This window comes from Hibiscus syriacus, unplaced genomic scaffold, assembly GCF_006381635.1.
Source record: "Hibiscus syriacus cultivar Baekdansim isolate YM2019G1 unplaced genomic scaffold, ASM638163v2 tig00109972_pilon, whole genome shotgun sequence".
Taxonomy (NCBI): Eukaryota; Viridiplantae; Streptophyta; class Magnoliopsida; order Malvales; family Malvaceae; genus Hibiscus; species Hibiscus syriacus.
In genome coordinates this window covers 1,161,069-1,187,995 of record NW_024062543.1, presented here as the reverse complement: position 1 = coordinate 1,187,995, position 26,927 = coordinate 1,161,069, and the positions used below count along the sequence as shown (strand labels likewise).

Genomic DNA, 26,927 nt, shown 5'->3' with positions numbered 1-26,927 from the left:
GCTCCATATTGGCAATTGCGGGTTCATTTCTTGCTGATAAATATATGATAAGCAGCAACAGCTGGTGCTTACAGACAGGATCAATGCTTTCTCCACTTCTTTAATTGGTTTCTTTTTTATCAAAGCGATTATATATTCCATAAAGTTTGCATCACAAGGCACGAGGAGAATCCCATTGCCTGGTCGTCCAAACTCTTCTTCTATCAAGTTGAATAGCTATATCACAATGTTGTTCTTTAGATATTCCAAAGGAAGCACAAAGCGTTTCTGATCCACAGTGTATACAACAAAGTGACCTTTGTCGACCACCGATGATGTGCTGCAACTGTTCGTTTCAGAATCTCTCGAGTTTCTTGGTAATGTGATTCTTTTTCTCCTAATACACGCCATTTTTTGCCATCTTTTTGCTAACTTGATAAGCTTCTTAGCACTGATCATCTTGCTTTGCTTGGTCTATTATGAAGGACTTGGAGATGAAAGGAAGAAAAAAAATGGAATTTTTAGGTTTTAGAACTCTGATTGCTAAATGCAGTTGCTATGCTTGATGCGAGGCAATGCAACTGGGATGAAGATATGTAATCACAGGGCTAGAGACGACCTCTTTAATGAATTAGTAGAATTCAGGTATTCATAGGAAACAGAGCCATGTGATGGCAGCTCTGAGGGCTACTCTGTAAGGGGGCCTGCCTGTTTTTAGTGAATAATTAACCCATCAAGGTGGAACATACAAGTGCATGCAGACACATCTTTACCTATCATCAGCCAAGTGGTTTAACAACAGTACGGTCCAGTGTTGCAATAATATTGACTCGCGATTTGATAAAAATTTCATTTGGGATCCTCTTTACATAAGATTAATTACTTTAAATAGTAATAAGAAACCTTCACTCAAGCAAATTGCAACCTACATCTTGTCTTCGTTCAAACCCAATTAATATCATGACCTTCCTGTCACTTATCCATGGGGACAATCTTTTCTATGCAATCCTGAATGAAGATTTGAGGGATGCACAATCATGTGATGGTAAGAGAAACACATCATGTGTTGATCGTCCTTTTTGTTTTTTCTGTTGGCACATGGAGTTTGAATGTAAAGAGGGGACTGTCCATTCTGTGTTGCAAGTGCTCTATTTTTCTTATTTGAAATAAACCTTGATCCACAAGATGAAGGGGATTATTTCTTGTAAATGGAATATATAAGATGACCGCAAGAGTGAAGATTTCTTGCAGTTCACCTTGATTGTGACCATTTTGGTCTCTGAGGTGTGAAAAACAAATTCGATCAGTCGGTCCTTAACCGGCTAACAATATAGTCTTGGTTCAGTAATTTCTAATCTATACTGTCATAAACCTGACGATTCTACTTAAAAAGCACTCTAAATTGCTAATCTATGCTGCAAGCAGGTTTCCATAATAAAGGGTTCTATTGTTCTGATTCAAATGGATGTATGATATTTGATAGATTCCAACTAAGCACTGAAGCTGAATTACCTCATGTCACACTGATCAAGGCTTCTATAAGTTAGACATCAACTACAAGCTGAAGCTGAATTAGATCAGGTCACATTGAGAATTTAGTTGAAGGGACAACCTTTATGCATTCAAAGTGACAAACTGACAGTCATTAGTCTGAATTAGCAAGACAAATACATGAAATTGTGGTCATTCTATCCTCTTCAGCATCTCAACTGCAGGTGAACAAACCAGAAGGCTATCACTGATGGATGCAAAAAATTTCGCATATCTTATTGGTTTAACACATTGTCCAGTTGCACAGCTTAATGTAATAGAGAGAAAATCAAATGGTCCGGCTTTGGAAAAATACATAAAAGACAAGTCCGATTTGTACACAAAAGACTAAGAGTGCGTTTGGTTCACGGAATATAAGATTACCAGTGGGAATGTAAGATTATCAGAGAATAGGATTACTGAGAATGTTGTATTTTGTGTTTGGTTGGCTTAGCAAGAATGTAAGATTATCGTGTTTGGTTAAAGGAATAAAAGATTATTGGAATGTACATTTGACCAAATTATCCTTATTATATATTTATTTTTTTTAACAAGTTGAAAAATATTTATATATTTTCTTTAAAAAATTTAAATTCATAAAATTTATATAATTTTTTTACAAAATTGAAAATATAAAAAGGTTTAATGAAAGGGTAAAATTTTATTTTAACCCCTGAACTTCATATAAAATTTTAACTATAGACTTTTTTTGTAAATCTAAAATAATTTAAGGATAAATTTGTAATTTAACCTTCGCAGAATTTTTATTATTCAATGACAGAATAAAGATATTTTTGAAAAAAAAAATTAAGGGCATTTTAGTCCAAAACTCTAGTAATCCAACAATACCCAAGGAAAAGCATATAATGACATTCCCGGTAATATACCAAAAAAATCCACTATTGGTAATCTTACATTACCGGGAATAGAATTCCCGAGCTAACCAAACGGGAGATGTGGATTCCATTCCCATGGGAATCACACATTCTCCCATCCAAACACCCCTTAAAAGTATACTTTGCAGCAAGCGGTTTATAATTTAATCATAAAAAACATGTATTTAATCAATGATTCCACCTCCCATTTATCAAGAAATCAACTATGAACAGACTCGGCCAAACTCAAGTAATCTATATTCACTACCAGTTACCAGCAATCAATGTTGTATGATTATTTGGAACTTACAACAACAAAAAGAACCTACAAGCTAAGCACAATAACGCAAAGAAAACAGTTCTGAATCTTCAATATATTTTCTTGGCATAACTGTTTAGTAATAGTATTATCTGACATGATAATTTAATCTTTTCAAATTGAAATAGTTGATGTAATATTTTAGATAAGAAGTAAGTTCTCTATCAAGGTTCAATACAACTAAGCATGAGAGACAAATTTTGATGTTTTTGCATTATATAATTTAATCTACAAAAGGCGTGGATCAATTACAAGATGTGAAGGGGGAGGGGGAATTACTTCATAAGTTATATATTGGAAATTGTTGGCTCATTTCTTGTTGATAAATATACGATGATGAGCAACGACCGGTGCTTACAGACATGATCAATGCTTCCTCCACTTCTTCACTTGGTTTCCTTTTGATGAGATCAATTACATATTCCATAAAAGTTGCATAACAACGCATGATGAGAGGCCCATTCCTAGGAAGTCCAAACTCTTCTTCTGCCAAGTTGAACATCTCCATCACAATTTTGTTCTTTAGATATTCCAAAGGAAGCAAAAAGCGCTTCTGATACACACTGTATACGACAAAGTGACCCTTGTCGACTACCGATGATGTGCTGCAACGGTTTGTTTCAGTGTACCTGGTGGTTCCTCGTAATGTGATTCTTTTTCTCCTAATTGAAGCCATTTTTTGCCATTTTCTTGCGAACTTGGTAAGCTTCTTGGTACTGATCATCTTGCTTTGCTTGGTTAGGTAGGAAGGACTCTGAGATGAAAGGAAGAAAAAGAAAGAGTGAATTTTTAGGTCTTAGAACTCTGATTGCTAAATGCAGCTATTGTGCTTGATATGAGACAGTTGAATTGGGATGAAATATATAATCAAAAAGGGTAGAGGCAGCCCCTTTAATAAATTATTTGATTTCAGGTATTCATAGGAAACAAAACCATGTGATGGTAGGTATGTAGGATAATCTGCAAGGGATATTGCCTACTTTCATTGGATGATTAACCCAACAAGGTGGAGCATACAAGTGCTTACAGAGACAGTTTTATCTATCTGCCAAGTGGTTTAACAACATAGTCCATTGTTGCAACAATATTGATTACTTTTAAAGAGCAATAAGAAGTCTTCACTCAAGCAAATTGCCACTTGTACCTTGTCACTGTTCATATCCTATCAATTTCATGTCCTTCATGTCACTTATCCATGGGGGCAATCTCTTCCATGTACTTCTCAACGAATGCAAAACCATGTGATGATAGGAAAGAGATACTGTTACCATGCATGGTTGATAGACTAAAAATACCAAACAATGAAACGGCATTGAACTTTGGAGCCTTAAGAAAAATTAGATTAAGACATGGAAAATAAATGAGCATATGCCATTACTAGTTCATCTGCAGGATGTTACTGCTGGTGCAAAGTAATTAAACTGTCCCAGATAAAAAAAACCTTAGAAAAAGTAAAGGAAAAGGGAGTTTGATTTGTGTATCATTGCTAGTACTGACTAGGGAAGAAAGTTAGGCGGCTGAATTAGTTAGGTCACATTGAGAATTTCTTGGAAGGGACAACCTTTATGCATTCAAAGTGACAAGCTGTCAGTCATTAGAGTCTGAATTAGCAAGACAAGTACATGAAATTGTGGCCATTCTAACCTCTTTCAGCAACTCAACTGCAGGTGAACTTTGACCTTTCAATTCAAATGCATTCCTCAATGGTGCCAAATTCCAAATTCATCCTGCAGCATTTGGCCCTTCAATTCTGGTTAACAAACCAGACGGTTATCACTGATGGATGCAAAAAGTTTAGCATATTAGTATACAAATTCTACTCATGAACCCAATGACCAGTAAAAATTGTAATTGGCCTCAAGGGAAACTATTTGATCAATGATTCCACAACCTATATATAAAGAAATCAACTATGAACACTCCAAGAATGAACACTCCAAGAATGAAAGCCTCCATTAAACATAGCCAAGCACAAGTAATCTATAATCACTACTAGTTACCAGCAATCAAAGTTGTATAATTATTTGGAACTTACAATGAAAACCCACTAGCTAAATCAACAAACTATCTCAAATCACTAACAATAAATGTCGAAACCATACTAACTGTTCATGATAGTTTAAAAAAAACCAAGATTGAGCAAAAGCCATGAAGTCGAACATCAAACTCAGCACAAAAACGCAAAGAAAATGGTCAGAGAAAGAGATGGAAACAGACCAGCAGAAAAGGAAAAATGAAGAAAAAATTAGGGAAAAATGAAGAAAAAAATTTGGACCATTTCTCGATTTGTGCGTGTCATCCTTGCCCAGTGGCCATGCTAATCTTCTCTAGCTGATGTGGGATATTTAGTTGGTTCCCAACTGAATCATGAATTAGCCTATGTAATCTTTATAAAGTCCTAACGTGTGGGCTGGCCCAGACTTGGGTGTTGCTCAAAACAAAAGCCATGGGCTTGTAGACGTGGCTGAAGAGTGAGACCCTTTTATTCAGACATGAGCTGTATTAGCCTATAATATATAGATTGGTTTAGATTGTTACTTTAAGATTAAAATAATGATAACTGGTCAAGTTGAATAATGATCATTTTATGAAGATTTTCAGCATCTTTATTCAGGGATCTACTCATTTTTAAATGTTGATAGACTTGTATATTGTTTTGATTTCACAAGTAACAAAGGTGAAAGATTTGAGGCCACGCATAGATGGCCAATTCACTTGTTTATGAGACATTTGGGTCTTCCATTCTTGGATGATGAACCCAGTCAGCTGCTTGTTTAGGCTTCTCAGAAGCTCCAAATTTCCAGAACAATGCATTAACAGGAAACACCTTAGAATTGCCGATTCAATCCGACCATAATAAGCCGTCTTCAAAGTATTTCACCTCATTCACGAACAGCTAGACTTTACGCATTTGATTGCTAGGCTTTGTTACCTGCATCTAACACTCACCCCGAGTGCAAGTAACATATGTCTCAATTATCATCATTCAGGTCCTGCAAGCATGTCATGTCGTCTTTTTGCTTTTGATTCTAGCTATTTCATTCCAAATCAATCTGCTTCTATGAGAACACGCTTACTAATTTTGATTATTTATCAATTTTAGTCTGTAATGCTGGAATTTATTATCTACAGTTGTCCAGTAAATGTTAAATATAGATGCGAGGTTACTGATTCCTTTGAAATTGTGAGAGTTCTTTAATATTTTAGTTTCATATGTATTTGTAGTTTGCAAAACTATTCACAAGATAGCAGATGTTCCAAAGTTAACTCATTATAGTTATCAAAAAGTTCTGCTGCATTTCATGAAGTTAGCATTCCAAAAAGAATTATCTATACAAGTTTCTTTCATCCCCTTCTGGGGTTGAAAGTTGCATAATGTTTTACATGGTAAATATGTTCAGAATCCACAGACAAGCCACTGTTTTTCAGCGTGTCCTTCGTGGAAAATTGTAATGTAGGACGAGCAGCCATGGCCAGTGATTGAACTGAGCACTGCTTTCTTCAAATCCTTAGCTAATCCTCGCTGTACCAACAAGACTATGTAACTCACTATGACAAAATCGCAAGGTAATGTTGTAGGTCCATCGCTTGACAGTCCGAACTCCTCCCCAGACATCTTGAAAAGTTGCTGGAAAATACTGTTCTTGAGATATGCCTAGGGAATCACAAAACGCTCCTTATCCATTGTATTGACAACAAATGGCCTTTATTACCGACTGATTGTTTATCAAAACGATCAGCATTAGCCGTATTTTGAACAATACTACTTGGTGAAGTAATTCCTTTCCTTCTAATGGCTGCTATCTTCTTCCACTTCCTTGACATTTTGGTGAAGTAACTCTTCCTCAGACAGCTTTAAGAGTTCAAGAAATATGTTATTTCTGAGATACGACAAGGGCACAACATGGCGCTTCGAATCTGTGGTTATTACAATGCAGATGTACAGTTAGTTATTACTATTTTTCTAAGAGTCTTGAAATTTCAATGCTTTGCTTTGCAAGTAGTCAGATGAGTTGCACCTTCGATGCTACAACTAAAACCTGTGTTGGAATTCTTATATTCATATGAATTCTAAAAAAGACAAAGGTACTAGAAGGACCTGGAGATTCAAAACAAGAAGGAAATTCTTTGAGAAGTTATAGTTAAGATAAAAAGATGGATGATTGCCATTGCAGATAATATGAAACAAAAATCTGGAGTTCTCTCATTATTTGTCTTATTGTACAGTGCCATTTGGTTTTAGAAACTCAATATTGGCAACTGTTGGTTTGTTTCTTGCTGATAGGGATGCCATAATGATGAACAACGGACACCCACTACTGACATAATCAATGCTTTCTCGACTTCTTTACATGCTTTCCTTTTGATCAACCCAATTACATATTCCATCAAAGCTGTATCACAAGGCAAAGTGATATGTTCATTGCCTTGAAGCCCGAATTCCTCTTCTGCCAGTTGGAACAACTCCATCACAATTTTGTTCTTTAGATATTCCAATGGAAGCACAAAGCGCTTCTCATCAGAGCTATACACCACAAAGTGACCCTTCTCCACCATCAATGATGTGCTGCAACTGTTTGTGTCAACTTCCCCACTGGTTCTCGACAGTGTGATTCTTTTTCTCTTAATTGCTGCCAGTTTTTGTCATTTCCTTGCCAATTTGATAAGCTTCTTAGCACTCATCATCTTGTTTTGTTTTTTATAAGGGAAGATATTGTCGAACAAGAGATGGAAGAGAAAGTAAAGATCGAAGGGAACTGAAAGGTTTTGTTTAGCTGCACTGATGAAAATGGAAAATGGATGAATATATATACACTCACGTCTTGAAAAGCAGTCCTTTGAATGAAGCATTTCAATGCCGGATTCAGGGGAAGCAAATAAGCAAAACCATGTGGGTCGAAAATGTGAGAGATCATTTGGAAGGCTGCCAGTTGGGCATGTCTTGTAAGTAATGGAAGTGGTCCATTCCTTCCTTTCCACAAGCGTGGCATGTACAGGACCCAACACAGTGGTACCCATTTTCTAGATATATTACCTAACAATAAAATATTGTGGTTCTAGTTTACTAAGAATTCTTGACTGACGGCTTTAACTAATTTCTGAATTACGCTTTGCCCCCAACAAACTAATATGATTGAAACATCATCATCTCCAGGCTGTTATGCTTTTAGATATCTCATAATTATTCTACTCCACATTGATCTGTCTGTAAATGGCTCTCATAGATATCTAACAGTGAGATCCTGGTCGCCATCATACTTCATGTACTGGAGTTTTCGAATTGTTGGGTCGAATTTGGTAGAATTTTACGTCAACTCTATGCTCATATGATACTCTCCAAGGTTTTACCTTCTTTGATTTTCACCTCTGCCTGGACAAGTTGTGTCTAACAAAGTAATAAATCAAAATTTGCTTCCTTGCCCTTTAATTTGTACTCTTCTAAGCTCACCAAAATGGGTGAGGAAGTTTCAGAATGATGCTTCTATGACGTATAAAAAGGGAATTTAATTATCTCCTATTGAGACAAAAGAAAAGAAAACACATTAAAACATGGCAGATAAAAAATTTAGTTCAGTTCCTGTATATTGACAAATAACAGAGGATTGTGTTTTTATTATATACTAACAGAGGATTCCAATTCTGAATCTTATATACATTTTCTTCATAAAACTGTTTAGTAATAGTATTAGTTGACATGATAGGTCACTCTTTCTAGTATGAACTTGTATATAAGAAGTTCCCTATCGAGGTTCAAGACAAACTAGTATGAGAGAAAAAATTGAAGTTTTTGCATTATATGCTTTAATCTACAAAAGTGTGGACCAATTACAAGACGATAAAAGAAAAAAAAAATTGCTTCAGAAGCTACATATCGGCAACTGTAGGTTCATTTTTTGCTGATAAAGATATGATTTCTTTTTTATCAAAGCAATTACATATTGAATAAAGTTTGCATCACAAGGCATGAGGAGAATCCCATTGCCTGGTAGTCCAAACTCTTCTTCAGCCAAGTTGAATGGCTCCATCACAATGTTGTTCTTTAGATATTCCAAAGGAAACATAAAGCGCTTCTGATCCACACTGTACACAACAAAGTGACCCCTGTCGACCACTGATGATGTGCTGCAACTGTTTGTTTCAGAATCCCTCAAGTTTCTTGGTAATGTGATTCTTTTTCTCCTAATAGATGCCATTTTTTGCCATCTTTTTGCTAACTTGATAAGCTTCTTAGAACCGATCATCTTGCTTTGCTTGGTTTTGTAGGAAGGTCTCTGAGACGAAAGGAAGAAAAAAAGGGAATTTTTAGGTCTTAGAACTCAGATTGCTAAATGCAGTTGTTATGCTTGATGTAAGGCAATGCAACTGGGATGAACATATATAATCACAAGGATAGAGACAACCTCTTTAATGAACTAGTAGAATTCAGGTATTCATAGGAAACAAATCCATGCGATGGCAGCAATGAGGGATAATCTGCAAGGGAGCCTGTCTGTTTTTAGTGAATGATTAAACCATCAAGGTGGGGCATACAAGTGCATGCAGACACATCTTTACCTATCAGCCAAGTGGTTTAACAACAATATGGTTCAGTGTTGCAATAATATTGGCTCATGATTTGATAACCAATTTCATTTAGAATCCTCTTTACATAAGATTAATTACTTTAAATAGTAATAAGAAACCTTCACTCAAGTAAATCGCAACCTATTTCAACTCGAATCATGACCTTCCTGTCACTTATCCATGGGGATATTCTCTTCTATATAGTATTGAATGAAGTTTTGAGGGATGCTCAACCATGTGATGGTAAGAGAGAAATACATCATCTGTTGATCGTCCTATTTGTTTCTTCTATTGGCACGTGGAGTTTTAATGCAGAGAGGGGACTGACTTTTTTGTGTTGCCAAGTGATCTAGTTTTCTTATATGAAACAAACCCTGATTTCACAACATGAAGGAGATTATTTCTTGTACCTGGAACATATAAAATGACAGCAAGAGTGAAGATTTCATGCAGTGTACCACTGACTGTGGCCATCTTGGTCTCTGAGGTGTAAAAGCAATTCTGATCAGTCAGTCCTTGACCGGCTAACAATCTAATCCTAGTTTAGTAATTTTTAGCAATGCCTTTCAAGGTATGCACAAAAAATACTAGATCCAATTCGATGGAGATGGTGGATCTATAAATTGCTAATCTATGTTGTCATAAACCGGACAGTTCTCAGTAAAAAGCACTCTGAATTGCTAATCTTTGCTCTAAGCAGGTTTATATAATGAAGAGTTTTACTATTTTGATTCAAATGGATGTAGGATAATTCATAGATTCCAACTACACAGTGAAGATGAATTACCTCATGTCACACTGAGCAAGGTTTCTATAGGTTAGAAAGCAACAACTAAAGGCTGAAGCTGAATTAGTTCAGGTCACATAGAGAATTTCTTTGAAGGGTCAACCTTTATGCATTCAAAGTGATAAACTGACAGTCATTAGAGTCTGAATCAGCAACAGAAATACACGAAATTCTGGTTATTCTAATAAATCATATTCACTGCCGAAATAAACTTAAAATCCACAAGCTAATTCAACAAACTCACACAGAAAACCATCTGAAATCCCTAATAATGAGTGTCGAAATCATATTCCCTATTCAAGATAGTTTAGAAAAAAGACCAAACCCAGATTGAGCAAAACCCATGAAATCGAACATCAAACTAAGCACAAAAAACGCAAAGAAAACGATCAGAAAGAGATGGGAACAGGCCAGCAAAAAAAGAAAAAAAAATTTGGACCATTTCTCGATTTGTGCGTGTCATCCTTGCGCAGGGGCCATGCTAATCTTCTCTGTATCGTTCCAATTTTATCGGATGTCCCCGAAGGGACAATGATTATAAGGCTGCTTGGTGATTATAAACTATTTGTTTTCTCTTTCTCTAGCTGGTGTGGGATATTTAGTTGGTTCCCAACGGAATAATTAACTAGCCTATCTCATCTTTATAGGGTCCTAACGTATGGGCTGGCCCAGTTCTTAATCTTCTATATATTGTCTTGGCAAAACTGTTTAGGTAATAGTATCGTCTGACATGATAATTTAGTCTTTTTAGATTGAAATTGTTGATGGAATATTGTCGATAAGAAGCAAGTTCCATATCAAGGTTCAAGACAACTAAGCATGACAGACACTTTTTTTTTTTTAATGTTTTTGATAATTTTATCTACAAAAGGTGTCGTAACCGGTTTTCGTCCGGGCACGAAATATTATACTTGGCGGGGAAATTGATGTGAATAAATAGTTTTGAAAATAATTTGGGAGTCGCCATCGGCCTTTTGGATCAGGTAGGTCGAATACCTAAAAATTATTATTATTATTTTTTTAAAAATTTTAAGAAAACATCAATTAAAAAAATAATCTGATCTGCGTTTATAACCAAAAATTCATTCTTTTTAATAATAAAAAGGGATTCGTGGTCGATTACGTTTAGGGAAGGATTAGCACCCCTACAACGCCCAAAATTGATACTTTTTAATTATAAATTGTCTCTATTGTTAAAATTTAAAAATTCAAAAATATATTTAGTTTATAATCCTATTATTTCAAAATTATATAAAAATATTTTATTTATTTAAAAAATATCAGAAAAGAACTTCTAGGTGCCTTAAGACAGCTCTTTTCTTTGATATTGATAAATATTAATTTAAATAATATTGTTTAATTTTTAATTTTAAAATATCAGAATAGGACATCCAGTTGTATTAAGACTGTCCTTTTCTTCGATATTAAAAATTTATATTTAAAAATTACTATTTATTATATATATATTTATGAATACATAAATATATAAACAAATAAAATAAAAATACCACTAAAATAATATATTTTAAAAGCAGTAAAATAAATGAAAACATATAAAATAAATGACTAAATTATAGTAAAAATAAAATTTAAAAATCTAATTTATAATTAATCAAAATTATAGGGATTAAACATGCTATTTCTTTATTTTATTTATTTAATGACTAAAATAAAATTATCTAAAATTCGGATATTAGAATAAAATAAATTAAAAATATAAACTAAGGATTAAAATATTATTTATTAAAATTAAGGGATTAAATCTGTTATTTATCCTAAATATATTATTTTAATATAAAGGATTAAAATAAAAGAAATTAAAATTCGAAGACTGAATTAAAAATATTATAAATTCAATTTAATGACTAAAATGTAAAACATATAAAACATAGGGATTACGGAAAGGGTTTAACATTTATAAAATTACACAAATAGCCTTCCCCAAAACGGCATCGTTTGGGAAGGGCTATTTAATGCCCAAACCGGCTGGCCCTTCGGGCCAGCTATCTCATTTCTTTTTTTTTCTTTCTCTCTCAAACAGAGAGAGAAGAGTTCTCTGGCTTCTCTCTAAACTGAGAGAAGCCGTCCCGGTCAGCCACCGCTACCGGGCTCCGACCACCGCTGCCGGCCACCGTTAATGGTGGCCGGAAATTACAAAAATCCACCAAAATATAGATCGGGACGGTCTAAAACCGTTTCCGGTGTTCTTTTTCCTTAAAAAGCTCCCAATCGGAGCAGATCTACAAAAATACCTTCGGTTTTCGTTGTATCCGGCGACGGTTGGGGTTCTCCGATGACAGAGTAAGCTTCTTTCCTCTCTTCTCTCCTTTTTTTTTCTTGCTGCGTTGATGTTGACTGAGATCGTTGGTATATTTTTTAGTATATCTTTTTTTTTCTCTGTTTTTTTTTTCTCCGTCTCTCTGTGTTCTCTGTCTCTCCGTTTTTTTTTCTGTCTCCGTTTTTTTTTTCAGGTTGGGGTGGTGGCTTTTATAGCCACCACCGGTGTGGCCATCGGACCGGTCCGAAGATGGGGTCTCGGTGAGTCACCGGACTACCAGTGGTGACTCACCCCGTAGCCATGGCGTGGACGGCTGGCGTTGGAGCTTCTGGAGCCTTCGGTTGGGACGTGGCAGCGGCGGAGGCGGCGAGATAGCAGCGGCGGCCGCGTGTCCCTAGGGTATCAGACCCTAGGGTTTCCATCTGGGGCAATCTGGACCGTTGGATCTCTTAGATCCAACGACTGTGATGAGGCGGCCGGCTAGATTAGGGTTAGGAAACCCTAATGGAAACCCCCAAATGTTTAGGGTTTCTGGTTTGTTCTGGACCGGTTCTGGTTTGTTTGTAACTGGGCCGGTCCATTTGTAATTGGCCTGTAATTAATTATTTATATATATATTTAATATATATTTAATAATAATAATAATAATAATGATAATAATAATAATAATAATAATAATAATAATAATAATAATAATAATAATAATATGGATAAAAAATTAGTATCTTCAGCTGCCCCTCTTTGCTCATTCTTGTGTTAACAAGAATAGGGCAAAGATGAAAAGATAATAAATTTTTTTATCCATTTGGCTTTACTTTGATCATAATGGATATATTGAATAAATTCTTCTCTCTCTCCAGATGAGTTCTTCTTATTATGAACTTTTTGCTGGGGATGATGATCCATCAAATGATGAATTCAAGCAAAAGATTGAACAAGTTCTTCTCATTATGAACTTCTTCTTCCTTCTTCAGGTGACGAGTTCTTCTCATTATGAACTCTACCTGGCAATGTTGATCCATCAAATGATGAATTCAAGCAAAAGATTGAACAAGTTCTTCTCATTATGAACTTCTTCTTCCTTCTTCAGATGAGTTCTTCTCATTATGAACCTTCTCTGGAAAAGATAATCCATCAATTTGATGAATTCAGAAAAAAGGTTGAACAAATTCTTCTCATTATGAACTTCTTCTTCCTTCTTCAGATGAGTTCTTCTCATTATGAACCTTCTCTGGAAAAAATAATCCATCCAGTGATGAATTCAGATAAAAGGTTGAACAAATTCTTCTCATTATGAACTTCTTCTTCCTTCTTCAGATGACGAGTTCTTCTCATTATGAACTCTTCCTGGCAATGTTGATCCATCAAATGATGAATTCAAACCAAAAGGTTGAACAAGTTCTTCTCATTATGAACTTCTTCTTTCTTCAGATGAGTTCTTCTCATTATGAACTTTCTCTGAAAAAAATAATCCATCCAGTGATGAATTCAGATAAAAGGTTGAACAAATTCTTCTCATTATGAACTTCTTCTTCCTTCTTCAGATGACGAGTTCTTCTCATTATGAACTCTTCCTGGCAATGTTGATCCATCAAATGATGAATTCAAACCAAAAGGTTGAACAAATTCTTCTTATTATGAACTTCTTCTTCCTTCTTCAGATGAGTTCTTCTCATTATGAACTTTTTCTGGAAAAGCTAATCTATCAAATGATAGATTTGAATCTTTGCTAAAATCTTTGAAATTCCTGTTAAAAATTCAACAAGAATAAAAATGAATGAAAATGTATCTATTATTTTTTTTTTGAAAATGCCTAAATATGATGCATGAATGTTAATTTATTTGATTTCAGATTGGTGAATTGAGTATTTCTTCAATTGTAAAAACCCAATAGATCTTTCTTCTTCAAAACAAAGAATCTATCATCTTTGACAAATATAGATGTAGATATAATGTCACAAAACCTCTTGAGAATAAAACTCAATAGTATAGGCTCTTGAAAAGCTTGTATTCAGGCAACATGTTGATTCTGATAACAATTCATCTGATTATGAAGTGACCTTTCAAGATGATTTCACAGATATCGATAGTTCTTCTAATACCGAGAAATCTTGACTTCTGATTTTGATGAAGAGAATAAACTGTTATACTTGACAAAAATGTGATTCTCAGAGGCTGAAACTTCAAATAGCTTTCTTCCGGTAAAAGATGGGAAGCCATTATGTGATGATCCCAGTTACAAGCAAAGGTGAAACTTGTGCTATGATTTTTGGGAAAGGAATAAGCAAAAGAAGCTTGAAAAGAAACTTCTTAATGAAGACGATCATGCAGTTCATCTTTTAATTCTAATGTTTGGTTCTGTAGTTCTTACCAAACCAGATCAGATAACTCAAAGAACACTTCCAGAAGATGCTATGAGCACATTCATCTTCCAAATTCAATGATTGGTTCTGCCAAACCAGATCAGATAACTCAAAGAACACTTCCAGAAGATGCTATGAGCATATTCATCTTCCCAATTCAATGATTGGTTATGCTAAACCAGATCAGATAACTCAAAGAACACTTCCAGAAGATGCTATTAACAAATTCATCTTCTAAATTCAATGATTGGTTCTGTCCAACCAGATCAGATAACTCAAAGAACACTTCCAGAAGATGCTATGAGCATATTCATCCTCTAAATTCAATGATTGGTTCTGCTAAACCAGATCAGATAACTCAAAGAACACTTCCAGAAGATGCTATTAACAAATTCATCTTCTAAATTCAATGATTGTTCTGTCCAACCAGATCAGATAACTCAAAGAACACTTCCAGAAGATGCTATGAGCACATTCATCTTCCCAATTCAATGATTGGTTCTGCTAAACCAGGTCAGATAACTCAAAGAATACTTCCAGAAGATGCTATTAACAAATTCATCTTCTAAATTCAATTATTGATTCTGCTAAACCAGATCAGATAACTCAAAGAACACTTCCAGAAGATGCTATTAACAAATTCATCTTCTAAATTCAATGATTGTTCTGTCCAACCAGGTCAGATAACTCAAAGAACACTTCCAGAAGATGCTATTAACAAATTCATCCTGTAAATTCAATGATTGGTTCTGCTAAACCAGATCAGATAACTCAAAGAACACTTCCAGAAGATGCTATTGGCAAATTCATCTTTCAGTTAATGTTTGGACTAGGATATCACAATACTTATTTGATGTAGAGCCAGAATTTATAGATTCGAAGCATTTCCATGCTGCTACACTAAAAAGGGCTATATTCTTAATTCTGCCAATTAAGAACAGATTTTCTCTTATTCTGCTTCCTCCCTGTGCTGATGCTTTTCCATTGACAAAGAAATGATGGCTTTCATGGGATCCAAGAATAAAGTTGAACTGTTTATAAACATGTACAGGAAGTGCCAAATTGACAGAAAGGATCTGTAATGCTCTTGAAGCTTATGACAATGAGCCACCTTCAAGTGTCCAGAAGTATGTTCTTGATGAGTGCTGAAAATGGAATCTAGTATGGGTTGGAAGGAATAAAGTTGCTCCACTTGAACCTAATGAGGTGGAAATGCTTCTAGGTTTCCTTAAAAACCATACACAAGGATCTGTATAGAGACATGTTTCCCAGTGATATCAATGTCTTGTTTCTTTTTGCCGGAATCAATGCTACAAAGGTTGCCTTCTATTGCCTTAGTATATCTTTGAAAACAGGTGTGCAAGAACTGAATGGTGATCGGTTGGAGCAATTGATGAGTAGAATTGTCAAATTCGACCTTGTTCAAGATGGTGATGATTTGCTTACTTTGTATTCCACGTATTTAAAAGTATTAACATAAAGTGATATTCAGAAATCTTTAATTTATTTCAAAATTATGTTAAATCATAGAAGAATAAATTGAATTTCCAAAAATAAATTGAATCTCAAATAAATTGAACTTGAAATAAATAGAATTGTATTCAAAGTTATGGCAAACATAAGAATGATAAAAATTCAAATGTCTCAACAAATTATAAGCATAAGTATTTCTAAATTAATCAAGTTGACACAATTTAGAGACGATGTAAGCTTTTGTCTGGAAGATCTCAAACGTTGTTGAAATGCTTGTAGATGTGAAGTTTCTTCCAAACTATCAAAATCTTAAGAGAGTTCAATTGCCAGATGCCTAATATCAACCTGCATTTGAGCCGCCTTTTCAGGTTTTCAACTCAAATCCTTCTTTTGGTTACAAGATGCTCTTTGCGAGTTTTCACCTTGACCCCTCTTTTTTCTCTTTTTTTTTTCTTCAAGCATAATATTTCTTGACAGAATCCGAGTTTATTGGATTTCTCAGAATTTTTCCATCCATTTCTGCTAAGATCAATGCTCCTCCGGAAAAGGCCTTTTTTACAACGTATGGCCCTTCCCAATTAGGCATCCATTTCCCACGGAAATCTTTATGTATAGGTAAGATCTTTTTTAGTACTAGATCACCCTCTTGGAATTCTCTTGGATGTACTTTTTTGTCATGAGACTTCATCATCCGTTTCTGATACATCTGTCCATGGCAAATAGCTTTCAATCTTTTCTCCTCAATAAGGTTCAATTGATCAACTCTAGCTTGGATCCATTCAGATTCATCCAATTTTGTTTCTCTCAATATTCGAAGTGATGGAATCTCAACTTCAATTGGTAAGACTGCTTCCATCCCATAGACTAAAGAAAAAGGCGTTGCCCCAGTAGATGTTCGAACAGTAGTTCGGTATGCATATAGAGCAAAAGGTAACTTCTCGTGCCAATCTTTGTAAGTTTCAGTAGTCTTTGTAATGATTCTCTTGATGTTCTTATTTGCTGCTTCAACTGCCCCATTCATCTTTGGACGATATGCCACTGAATTTGCATGTTTGATCTTAAACTGTGCACAAAGTTCGGTCATCATTTTGTTATTCAGGTTCAGAGCATTATCTGTAATGATCCTCTCTGGTAGGCCATATCGGCAAACTATCTCTTTCTTTATGAACTTGCAGACTGTGGACCTCTTAATATTGGTATATGAAGCAGCTTCAACCCATTTGGTAAAATAATCAATTGCCACAAGGATGAAACAATGTCCATTCGATGCTTTTGGTGTAATTGCTCCAATGACATCTATTCCCCACATAGAAAATGGCCAGGGTGCTGTCATTACATGTAAAGGAGATGGGGGTACATGAATCTTGTCTGCATATATCTGGCATTTATGACATTTCCTTGCATAATCAATGCAATCTGTGTACATAGTAGCCCAATAGTATCCATATCTCATTATCTTTCTGGCCATGGAAAGACCATTTGCATGTGTTCCACATATTCCACTGTGTACTTCTTCAATGACATTTCGAGCTTCGCTGGTATTTAAACATCTCAATAGCATTTGATCATTGCTTCTTCTATACATAATCTCTCCATCAAGAAAATATCCAGCAGCCATTCTTCTCAAAGTTCTTTTATCAATTTCCGATGCATTTGGTGGATAACTTTGATTTTTGATATATTGCAGAATATCATGATACCATGGTTTACCATCTACCTCTTCTTCCACCCTATAACAATGTGCAGGAATTTCATAAACTTGCATTTTGATTGGCATCATATCAACTTTCTTAGTTGCCTGAAACATAGCAGCTAATGTAGCCAAAGCATCTGCCATTTGATTTTCTTCTCGAGGGAGATAATTGAAGGTAATTTTCTCAAATTCTTTCACTAATTCGAGTGTAAAATTTTGGTATTCCAATAATTTGGGGTCTTTTGTTTCCCATTCTCCTCGCAATTGATACACCACTAACGATGAATCTCCATATATCTTGAGAAATTTGATTTTTCTTTCTATAGCTGCTTTCAATCCCATGACACAAGCTTCATATTCCGCCATGTTATTGGTGCAAAAGAACTCCAGTCTACTTGTAAAGGGATAATAAATATTTTCTGGAGAAATTAACACTGCCCCGATTCCTCGTCCCAAAGCATTAGATGCTCCGTCAAAATAAAGCTTCCAAGTTGCAAATTCATCATTTGTTTTGACTTCTTCATTCATGTATATGCACAACAGATCTTCATCGGGAAAATTAAAGTTCAAAGGCTGATAATCATTTGATACACGACTGGCCAGAAAATCAGCTATGACACTTCCTTTTATCGCTTTTTGGTTGACATATACAATATCAAACTCAGATAATAACATCTGCCATCTAGCCATTCTGCCTGTCAAAGCTGGTGATTCCATTAAGAATTTCACAGGATCAAGTTTTGATATCAACCAAGTAGTATGGTATAACATATATTGTCTGAGTCTTCGAGTAGTCCACACCAAAGCACAACATAATTTTTGTATTGGTGGATATCTAATTTCACAATCAGTAAATTTCTTGCTCAGATAATAAATAGCTTTTTCTTTTCTTCCAGATTCATCATGCTGTCCTAGTACACATCCCATCGAATTTTCGAAGACCGTCAAGTAGAGAATTAATGGTCTATCAGGCATTGGTGATACTAAAATTGGGGCATTGGATAAATATTTCTTAATAATATCCAAAGTTTCTTGACATTCTTCATTCCAGACTTCAGGATTGTTCTTTCGAAGTAATTTGAACACTGGATCACATTTGTCAGTTAATTGAGAAATGAACCGAGATATATAATTTAATCTTCCCAAAAATCCTCGAACTTCTTTTTTTTGTATTGGGTGGTGGAAGATCTTGAATTGCTTTGACTTTATCTGGATCAATCTCGATTCCTTTTTTGCTGACTACAAATCCCAAAAGTTTCCCGGAAGTTACCCCAAAAGTGCATTTAGCGGGGTTAAGCTTTAATTGATACTTCCTCAATCTTTGGAAAAGCTTTCTCAGATTTTGAATATGTTCTTCTTCAGTTCTGGATTTGGCAATCATGTCATCTACATATACTTCAATCTCTTTGTGCATCATGTCATGAAACAAAGTTACCATGGCTCTTTGATATGTTGCCCCTGTATTTTTCAATCCAAATGGCATTACTTTATAACAGAATGTGCCCCACATGGTTATAAATGTTGTTTTTTCCATGTCTTCAGGATTCATCTTTATCTGATTATATCCTGAAAATACATCCATAAATGAAAACCATGCGTGCCCTGCAGTATTGTCCACCAGTGTGTCTGTGTGGGGTAATGGAAAGCTATCTTTCGGACTAGCTTTGTTGAGATCTCTGTAATCCACACACATTCGAACTTTCCCATTTTTCTTTGGTACGGGAACAATGTTGGCTACCCATTCTGGGTATTTAGATGCCTGTAGGAAACCTGCATTGATTTGTTTCATCACTTCTTCTTTGATTTGCAACAACATTTCTGGCCTCATTCGTCTGAGCTTTTGTTGGACCGGTTTATATTTTGGATTGATTGGAAGCTTGTGTATCACTATATCTGTGCTTAAACCAGGCATATCTTGATAAGACCAGGCAAAGATATCTTTGAACTCTTGAAGGAGATTTATCAATTCTTGCTTTATCTGGATGGTCAGAGTAGTACCAATTTTCACCTCTTTTATTTCTTCATCTGTTCCCAAATTCACAGTCTCAACCTTTTCTTTGTGGGGTAGAATTTGTTTGTCTTCTTTTTCTACCAATCTTAATAGTTCAGTAGGAACATCACATTCCAGTTCATCCTCACACCCATTGATTTCTTCCAGACATATGGGCTGCTCTAAATTTATCACTGGATTAAATTTAGGAATAAACATGCTATTAACATGGTGACACCTGCAAATTTAAGTCGGACATATTTCCGAAAGAATATAGTAAATTTATGAAATAAATAAATGTAAAAATGTAAGAAAATGTAAAGAATAATTGCCGTCTGAAAATTTTAAAGAAAATTTCTTATATTTAACATAATTTCTTTTACAAGATAACAAAAAGTTTTCATTATTTTTGAGCTAAACATAAAGATTAGTTCTGAATATTACTCTGCATTAATATTAAAAACTATAGGAAGATCTTCAGTGGTCCAATTGGTGAGTGTTTCTCCAGGAAGACATGGGCGAATCCTATCCAAGTATTTGCCAGTTTTGCTGTTATTCATGATCATGTTGATAAATAAACCATTCATAGCTTCTTCAACTATGTCTTGATCTTTCGTCAACTTCTCTTCTTTAAAGGCTTCAACAAGCTGCTGTTCTACATTAATTGTTCCCCCTGATCTGAATGTGGTCTTTAACTGTGGAAAAAACATGTGTTTCCAAAGGATTTCTCCCCCTTTCAATTTTGCCTTTCTGTCTTCACATCTTCTTTTCATCTCTTTGTTCTTTTGCTGAAGATTGGGCTTAAACCCTAGCCCAAAACGGTCTTTTTTCATCTTTATACTGATAGGAACTGAAATCCCTTGAAGATTCTTTCCTAGACCTCTCCCAGCTTTAGCTCCGATGCCTAAAGTTTGTTGTACTGTCATCTTGGTGCAATCAGACAATCTGGGATATGGAATTTTGCTTCCTTCTACAATAAAGGTTGCATTTACAAATTCAAGAGCTCGAAAAGAGCATTCAAGAGCCTCATCATTGGTGTCGATATATGGAACATCGCTTGTTACAGACGCAATGATTTCTTCTTCAGCACTAACGCATATTAGTTGTCCATCAACAACAAATTTCAATTTCTGATGTAATGAAGAAGGAACGGCTCCTGCTGAATGAATCCATGGCCTCCCTAATAGACAATTATATGTGGGGTGGATGTCCATCACCACAAAGTCAATATTGTACACGACTGGGCCGATTAACAACGGTATTTCCATTTTCCCATGCACTTCTTTTTGAGTACCATCAAATGCTCGTACTACATTCTGATAACTCTTCATGTGTGATTGATCCAGAGGCATTCTTTGAAGTGTAACTAGAGGCATCAAGTTGAGAGCGGATCCATTGTCAATCAATACTCCTGGCAATACATGACCATGACAATGTGTCGTGATGTTCAAAGCTTTTACTGACCCCATTTGGCCTTCCGATATTTCATCATCTGTGAACGTTATGTAATTGTCGGCGGCTATATGTCCCACAATTCTATCAAGTTTATTGAGGGATATATCTTCGGGGATAAATATTTGATTGAGGATTTTCATCAAAGCATTTCTATGTGCCTCTGAATTCATTAAGAGATCAAGAATAGAAATTCTCGCTTGTTGTTTGTGTAGTTGTTCAACCACACTATACTCACTATGTTTCAAGAATTTCAAAAATTCTTGGGCTTGTTTTTCTGTCACAGGCTCATTAAATGCTGGAAGGGATTCATCCTCAAATACCTTCTGAGGTATTGCCATGGCTTTTCCTTTTGCTTTCACTTGTTCTGAAGCATTGGATGTTTCGGGAGAGTAACATCTCCCACTTCTCGTAAAGAAACCGACCTCGCTCACTGCTTCAGACGTCGATGTTGTACTCAGACTTTGTATTTTCTCTTCTGTTTTTTCTAGAGAAACAGATCCTCCTACCATTGAAACATTGGTAGTATAATTCCAAGGTACCCTGCGGGTATCTTTGTATGGAAATGGTAGAGGAGTGGTGATAACTACTTTCGGCTTTATTGGTGCAGGAATCACCGTAGATGATTTCACATTAATAATCACAAGATCATTTATTCTTTGACTTGGTTTAGAATCCTCTGATGAGCAAACATCATCTTCTTTTTTTCTTGGTTCTTCTTCAAAGAATTCTATTTCTCTGTTGTTCATCAATTTTTGCACCAAATTCCTAAACTCAGGACATAGTTGAATTTTATGCCCTTTCTCCTGATGATATTCACAATAATTCTTGCCTTCATTCTGCTTTGGCCTGAATTGTTGTGGAATTATACCGGCTACAGAGAGTTGTTGGAATATCCAAATAAACGGAGATTTAATTTCAGAAATGTCAGTTTTTGCTTTCTTTCTGTTCTCTTCCTGATTTGCATTCACGTTTTTATCTCCATGATTTGGCAATGGATGATTTGATGCAGATGGTGTATTGAATTCCAATTTCCCAGTGTTGATCAAATTTTGAACCACCCTTTTGAATGCCAAACAGTTTTCAATAGAATGACCCGTGATTCCTTCATGATAAACACAGTGTGCCTTTGTATCATACCAAGGAGGGAATGGTGGTTGCATGGGAACCAAAGGATAGGGCCGTATGACATCTGCTTTTAACAGCGAATCATAGATCTCAGCATATGGTACTGGTAAAGGTGTAAAAGACAACCTTTCATTTTCCTTTCGAGATCCTCTGGAATCTGCTCGATTAGTGTTTGTTTCCTCTTTCTTAACCCTTGGTTGGGTTATTGTAACACTTTTCGATGAATCTTTGCTGTAAGAATTTGCATTGTTGACTTCATTCTCCTTTTTCCGGTATGTAGGTCTTTTGGAACTAGACCCCTCATTTGATTCAATTTTGCCACTTTTCAAGACATTTTCAATGAGTTCTCCAGAAATGAATAAATCTGCAAAATTTTTGGTTGCATTCCCCATTAGATGATTTAAATAAGGAGCCTTCAAGGTATGAACAAATATTACTGTGGCTTCTTTTTCTGACAAAGGTGGTTGAACTTGGGCCGCTGTGTCACGCCATCTCTGGGCATACTGTCTGAATGTTTCATTATTCTTTTTCTCCAAATTTTGGAGAGTCCATCTATCGGGGACCATGTCTGTTACATGGCGATATTGCTCTAAAAATGCTTTAGCCAAATCTTTCCAGGATCTAATGTTGGCTTTGGTCAATTGAGTATACCATTTTAAAGCCGATCCTGTCAAACTATCCTGGAAGCAGTGAATTAACAATTTCTCGTCCTTCACATATCCTGCCATTCTTCGACAAAACATAGTAATGTGGGATGAAGGGCATGTAGTACCGTCATATTTATCAAATTCGGGAGCTTTGAACTTGATGGGGAGGATTAGGTCTGGAACCAAACTCAACTCACTAGCATCAAACCTATAGAATGATTCAGTTATTTCCACGGATTTCATTCGTTCTTCTAAGCTCTTGATCTGTCTGGTTAGTTCTTCATTTACTTTTTGTTTCTCATTCAGCTCATTCAAATCTGGGATCAAATGCTCAGTATTAATATCCCCTATTTTCACATCGGATATAAGCGGATTTTTGCTTGAAGATGCAGGATCCACTTGTTGGTTTTCATGTGGTTTAGCTTCTTGAAATGCAGATGTACGAGCATTGATTTGTATAGGTGTAGTACCAGAATGATAAATTGGTTCTGGTGGAAAACCTAGAGGATATATGGGTTCTTGGTCGAAAGATACAGGATTTTCATGCATTTTTCCACTGATAGCCTGCCTTTTAAACAAGTCCTCTATTTTCTTCATCATACTGTCTTGTGAATTTGCAATACTGGCTTCAATTTTTTCCAGCTTCATTCTCATTTCTTCTTGTTCTTTATGATGTTGTTCCTCAATACGCTGTATTTTATCCTCCATAATTCTCTTAGTAGCTTGTCTAGTACCGTAGTGATGTTGTATTTCTCTTTTGGCCAGAATAACTGCGATTGAAAAATCTTTTAATATTATTTTTTCCAAATTTTAATTAATGAATTTTATCTTAATAAAATTAAATAATAAAATTATTCATAAAGAAAATTATGAAATGAATGATGAATGTATGCAAAATGTATGTATGCAAAAAGGTATTGATCCCAAAAAGTTAACTGTCATAGAACAACTTTCATCGGCATACAAAAGTTTCTTTATAATAGTTCATAACTACAGATAAGGCATAGCTTTCCTATTAAGCTCTATAATTTCTTTCATTAACCATGACACCTTCTTTCCGCACTTAGAAACTGGATCAACTTGATGCTCAATTATTTTGGCTTCAACAGCTAGTTCCCCAACATATCTAGCAACTTCACTCATTTGAACCATGGCCTCGAACACCATATTGCTTCTTTCTTCACTTCTTTCCACATAGAACTCAGTTGAATTTTGCCACTGTTCATTCATTTCTCCAAGAGTTTGCTCTAACTCAGTGATTCTGACTTGACAATTGTGCAGAATTTTTTCAAGATCTCTAATGCGTCTTCGCAGTGAAGCATTTTCCTCATTACTTTCTTTGAGATCATTAGGTCCTAGACGAACCTTTTCTTGAAACAATGATTCTTCAAGTTGCAAAATGTAAGCATTAAACTCTGAGTTTTTATTTCTAGACTGATCCAAATCTTCTTCAAGTTTTGTTCGTGCTTCTTGTGTTCTTTGATTAAGCTTCTGGATTTGAACATCCTTGTTTCTGCATCTTTGCATCCAATTTCTAGCCACTTCCTGCTCTACCTCAAATCTGGTGTTGAAATTTTTTCTTTCCAGCTCCCATTTTTCTTTTTCAACATTGGATTCTTCCATCTTTTGGCCTCTGACTTCAAGTTCAGCAATCAACTGGTTCATTTCAGATTCAAATCCCTTGAACATGATATTTTTCTCACCTTCAAATTTATTAAAGATGTCATTCTTCATTTCTTCTACATCTTTGACTCGATCTCTTTCTCTTTGCATTTCATTCATGATCTCGCGATGCTCAGCCTTTTTGTTTTGTACGGGATGCCACCCATTCTTCTCGTACCCCAGCAATCTTTGCTAATTTAACTCGAAAGGGTTGAGTTTTAATTGACTTTGAATAGATTCGATTCTCCAAAGCCCCATCTATATGTAGCAAAGTTGTGTATTCTTCAATAGTAGGGACCAAATCCTCTTTATTGAGAGTGAAGCAATTGTACCCTGGATTCCAGAATTGAATTAGGGCTCTGAGTAATTCATCATCAACTTCTACATAGAGCAAATATGGGATGTCTCCGTAAGTCTGATAAAACTGCAATTTTTTGTTTGAATCCCAACTTTCCCAAATGCTTCGCAAATCTTGCATATCATTTCTTTTTAGTGAAACTGGAGCATAACTGGCCAAGTCAGATACATAATCATCCTGCAGGTTGTCTCCTTCTCGTCTTTGTAAGTCCTCAGCCCACTGTCTTACTTCTGAGTTTAGAATTACTTGATTTGAACACTTTTTATTCATAGATGAAGGCTTTCCAATGAGACAATTAACACAAGGATCAATGTCTTTTATCCTGTATGATGCAATGCAAACAGAAAAATAAAGAACACACAAAAAGAAAATAAATTAGTTTACATAATAAAGAAATTTTAATAATAACATTTACATAAATATTCTTTATTTAAACATGCTTTTCTAAATTTAAATAATTTAAATAAACATGTAATTTAATTAATAAATAAATTAACAAGAAAGTCAGAATTCATTTCTCCTGTGTGTACACCTATTTTGGACAAAATTTCGGCATGACTTCTGATCGGAAGAGTTTCTAAGGTTCTTTATATGCAGGGTTTCAGATCTAAGAATCAAGGTACCCGAATTGTCCTTGTTAGTGCCCCCTTGGGTTGCTAACCCTCAATCCTAGTCCATCACAGACTAAAGTGGATCGAGTTCAATTCGAGGGGATACATTTCTCTATGCCTGACACGGAGAATAAATTCTCACGAAGACAGAGAGCATATGAACCCCGGAAGTTACTTGCTAGGTCTGACACGGAGAATAAATTCTCACGAAGACGTCGCTTTCACTCCCACTTAACAGGGGACAACTCAATTATAGAGCTTTATGTTATGCAATGCAAGTGTTGTGTGTGAGGAGAAATGTTTAAACCTTTGACAGAAAAATAAATAATGAAATAAAATACTTGCAAATAAAATAAAACATATAAATATTATAAAAATAATAAATAAATAAAAAATTTGAAAAGAAATAATTAAAAATTAAATATATTAACTTTTAATTTTTAATTAATAGAGACAATTTATAATTGATTTTTAAAAGTTTGACCGGTCCCCAGCGGAGTCGCCAAGCTGTCGTAACCGGTTTTCGTCCGGGCACGAAATATTATACTTGGCGGGGAAATTGATGTGAATAAATAGTTTTGAAAATAATTTGGGAGTCGCCATCGGCCTTTTGGATCAGGTAGGTCGAATACCTAAAAATTATTTTTTTTTAAAAAGAATTTTAAGAAAACATCAATTAAAAAAATAATCTGATCTGCGTTTATAACCAAAAATTCATTCTTTTTAATAATAAAAAGGGATTCGTGGTCGATTACGTTTAGGGAAGGATTAGCACCCCTACAACACCCAAAATTGGTACTTTTTAATTATAAATTGTCTCTATTGTTAAAATTTAAAAATTCAAAAATATATTTAGTTTATAATCCTATTATTTCAAAATTATATAAAAATATTTATTTATTTAAAAAATATCAGAAAAGAACTTCTAGGTGCCTTAAGACAGCTCTTTTCTTTGATATTGATAAATATTAATTTAAATAATATTGTTTAATTTTTAATTTTAAAATATCAGAATAGGACATCCAGTTGTATTAAGACTGTCCTTTTCTTCGATATTAAAAATTTATATTTAAAAATTACTATTTATTATATATATATTTATGAATACATAAATATATAAACAAATAAAATAAAAATACCACTAAAATAATATATTTTAAAAGCAGTAAAATAAATGAAAACATATAAAATAAATGACTAAATTATAGTAAAAATAAA

The 26,927-nt window shown here is 34.9% G+C and overlaps 1 protein-coding gene, 2 non-coding genes and 1 pseudogene across 5 annotated transcripts in view; all 4 read right to left on the bottom strand.

The window, feature by feature from the left end:
- Positions 1–254: 254 nt before the first annotated feature.
- The window catches only part of LOC120211426 (auxin-responsive protein SAUR68-like), a 31,258-nt gene continuing 4,585 nt past the window's right edge, over positions 255–26,927 (bottom strand). The window contains exons 3-5 of one of the 3 annotated variants that reach the window (XR_005524599.1): positions 14,245–14,251; positions 12,353–12,360; positions 255–453 (exon numbers count right to left, since the gene is read on the bottom strand). Coding sequence is in view for 2 of the 3 variants with exons in the window: in XM_039209964.1 (XP_039065895.1) it covers positions 2,984–3,427 (444 nt within the window). In the remaining variant the exon portion in view is untranslated. Of the gene's footprint in view, positions 454–2,893; positions 3,458–4,347; positions 4,454–8,525; positions 8,976–10,493; positions 10,715–12,352; positions 12,361–14,244; positions 14,252–26,927 lie in introns of those variants that run through there. The other 2 variants (XM_039209964.1, XM_039209963.1) reach the window with 2 other exon arrangements.
- On the bottom strand, positions 4,967–5,070 carry LOC120211574. The gene has a single exon (XR_005524613.1). It is a non-coding gene; the product is annotated as a U6 spliceosomal RNA (small nuclear RNA).
- Positions 6,846–7,554, bottom strand: LOC120211425 (annotated as a pseudogene).
- On the bottom strand, positions 10,482–10,584 carry LOC120211573. Its single transcript, XR_005524612.1, has one exon. It is a non-coding gene; the product is annotated as a U6 spliceosomal RNA (small nuclear RNA).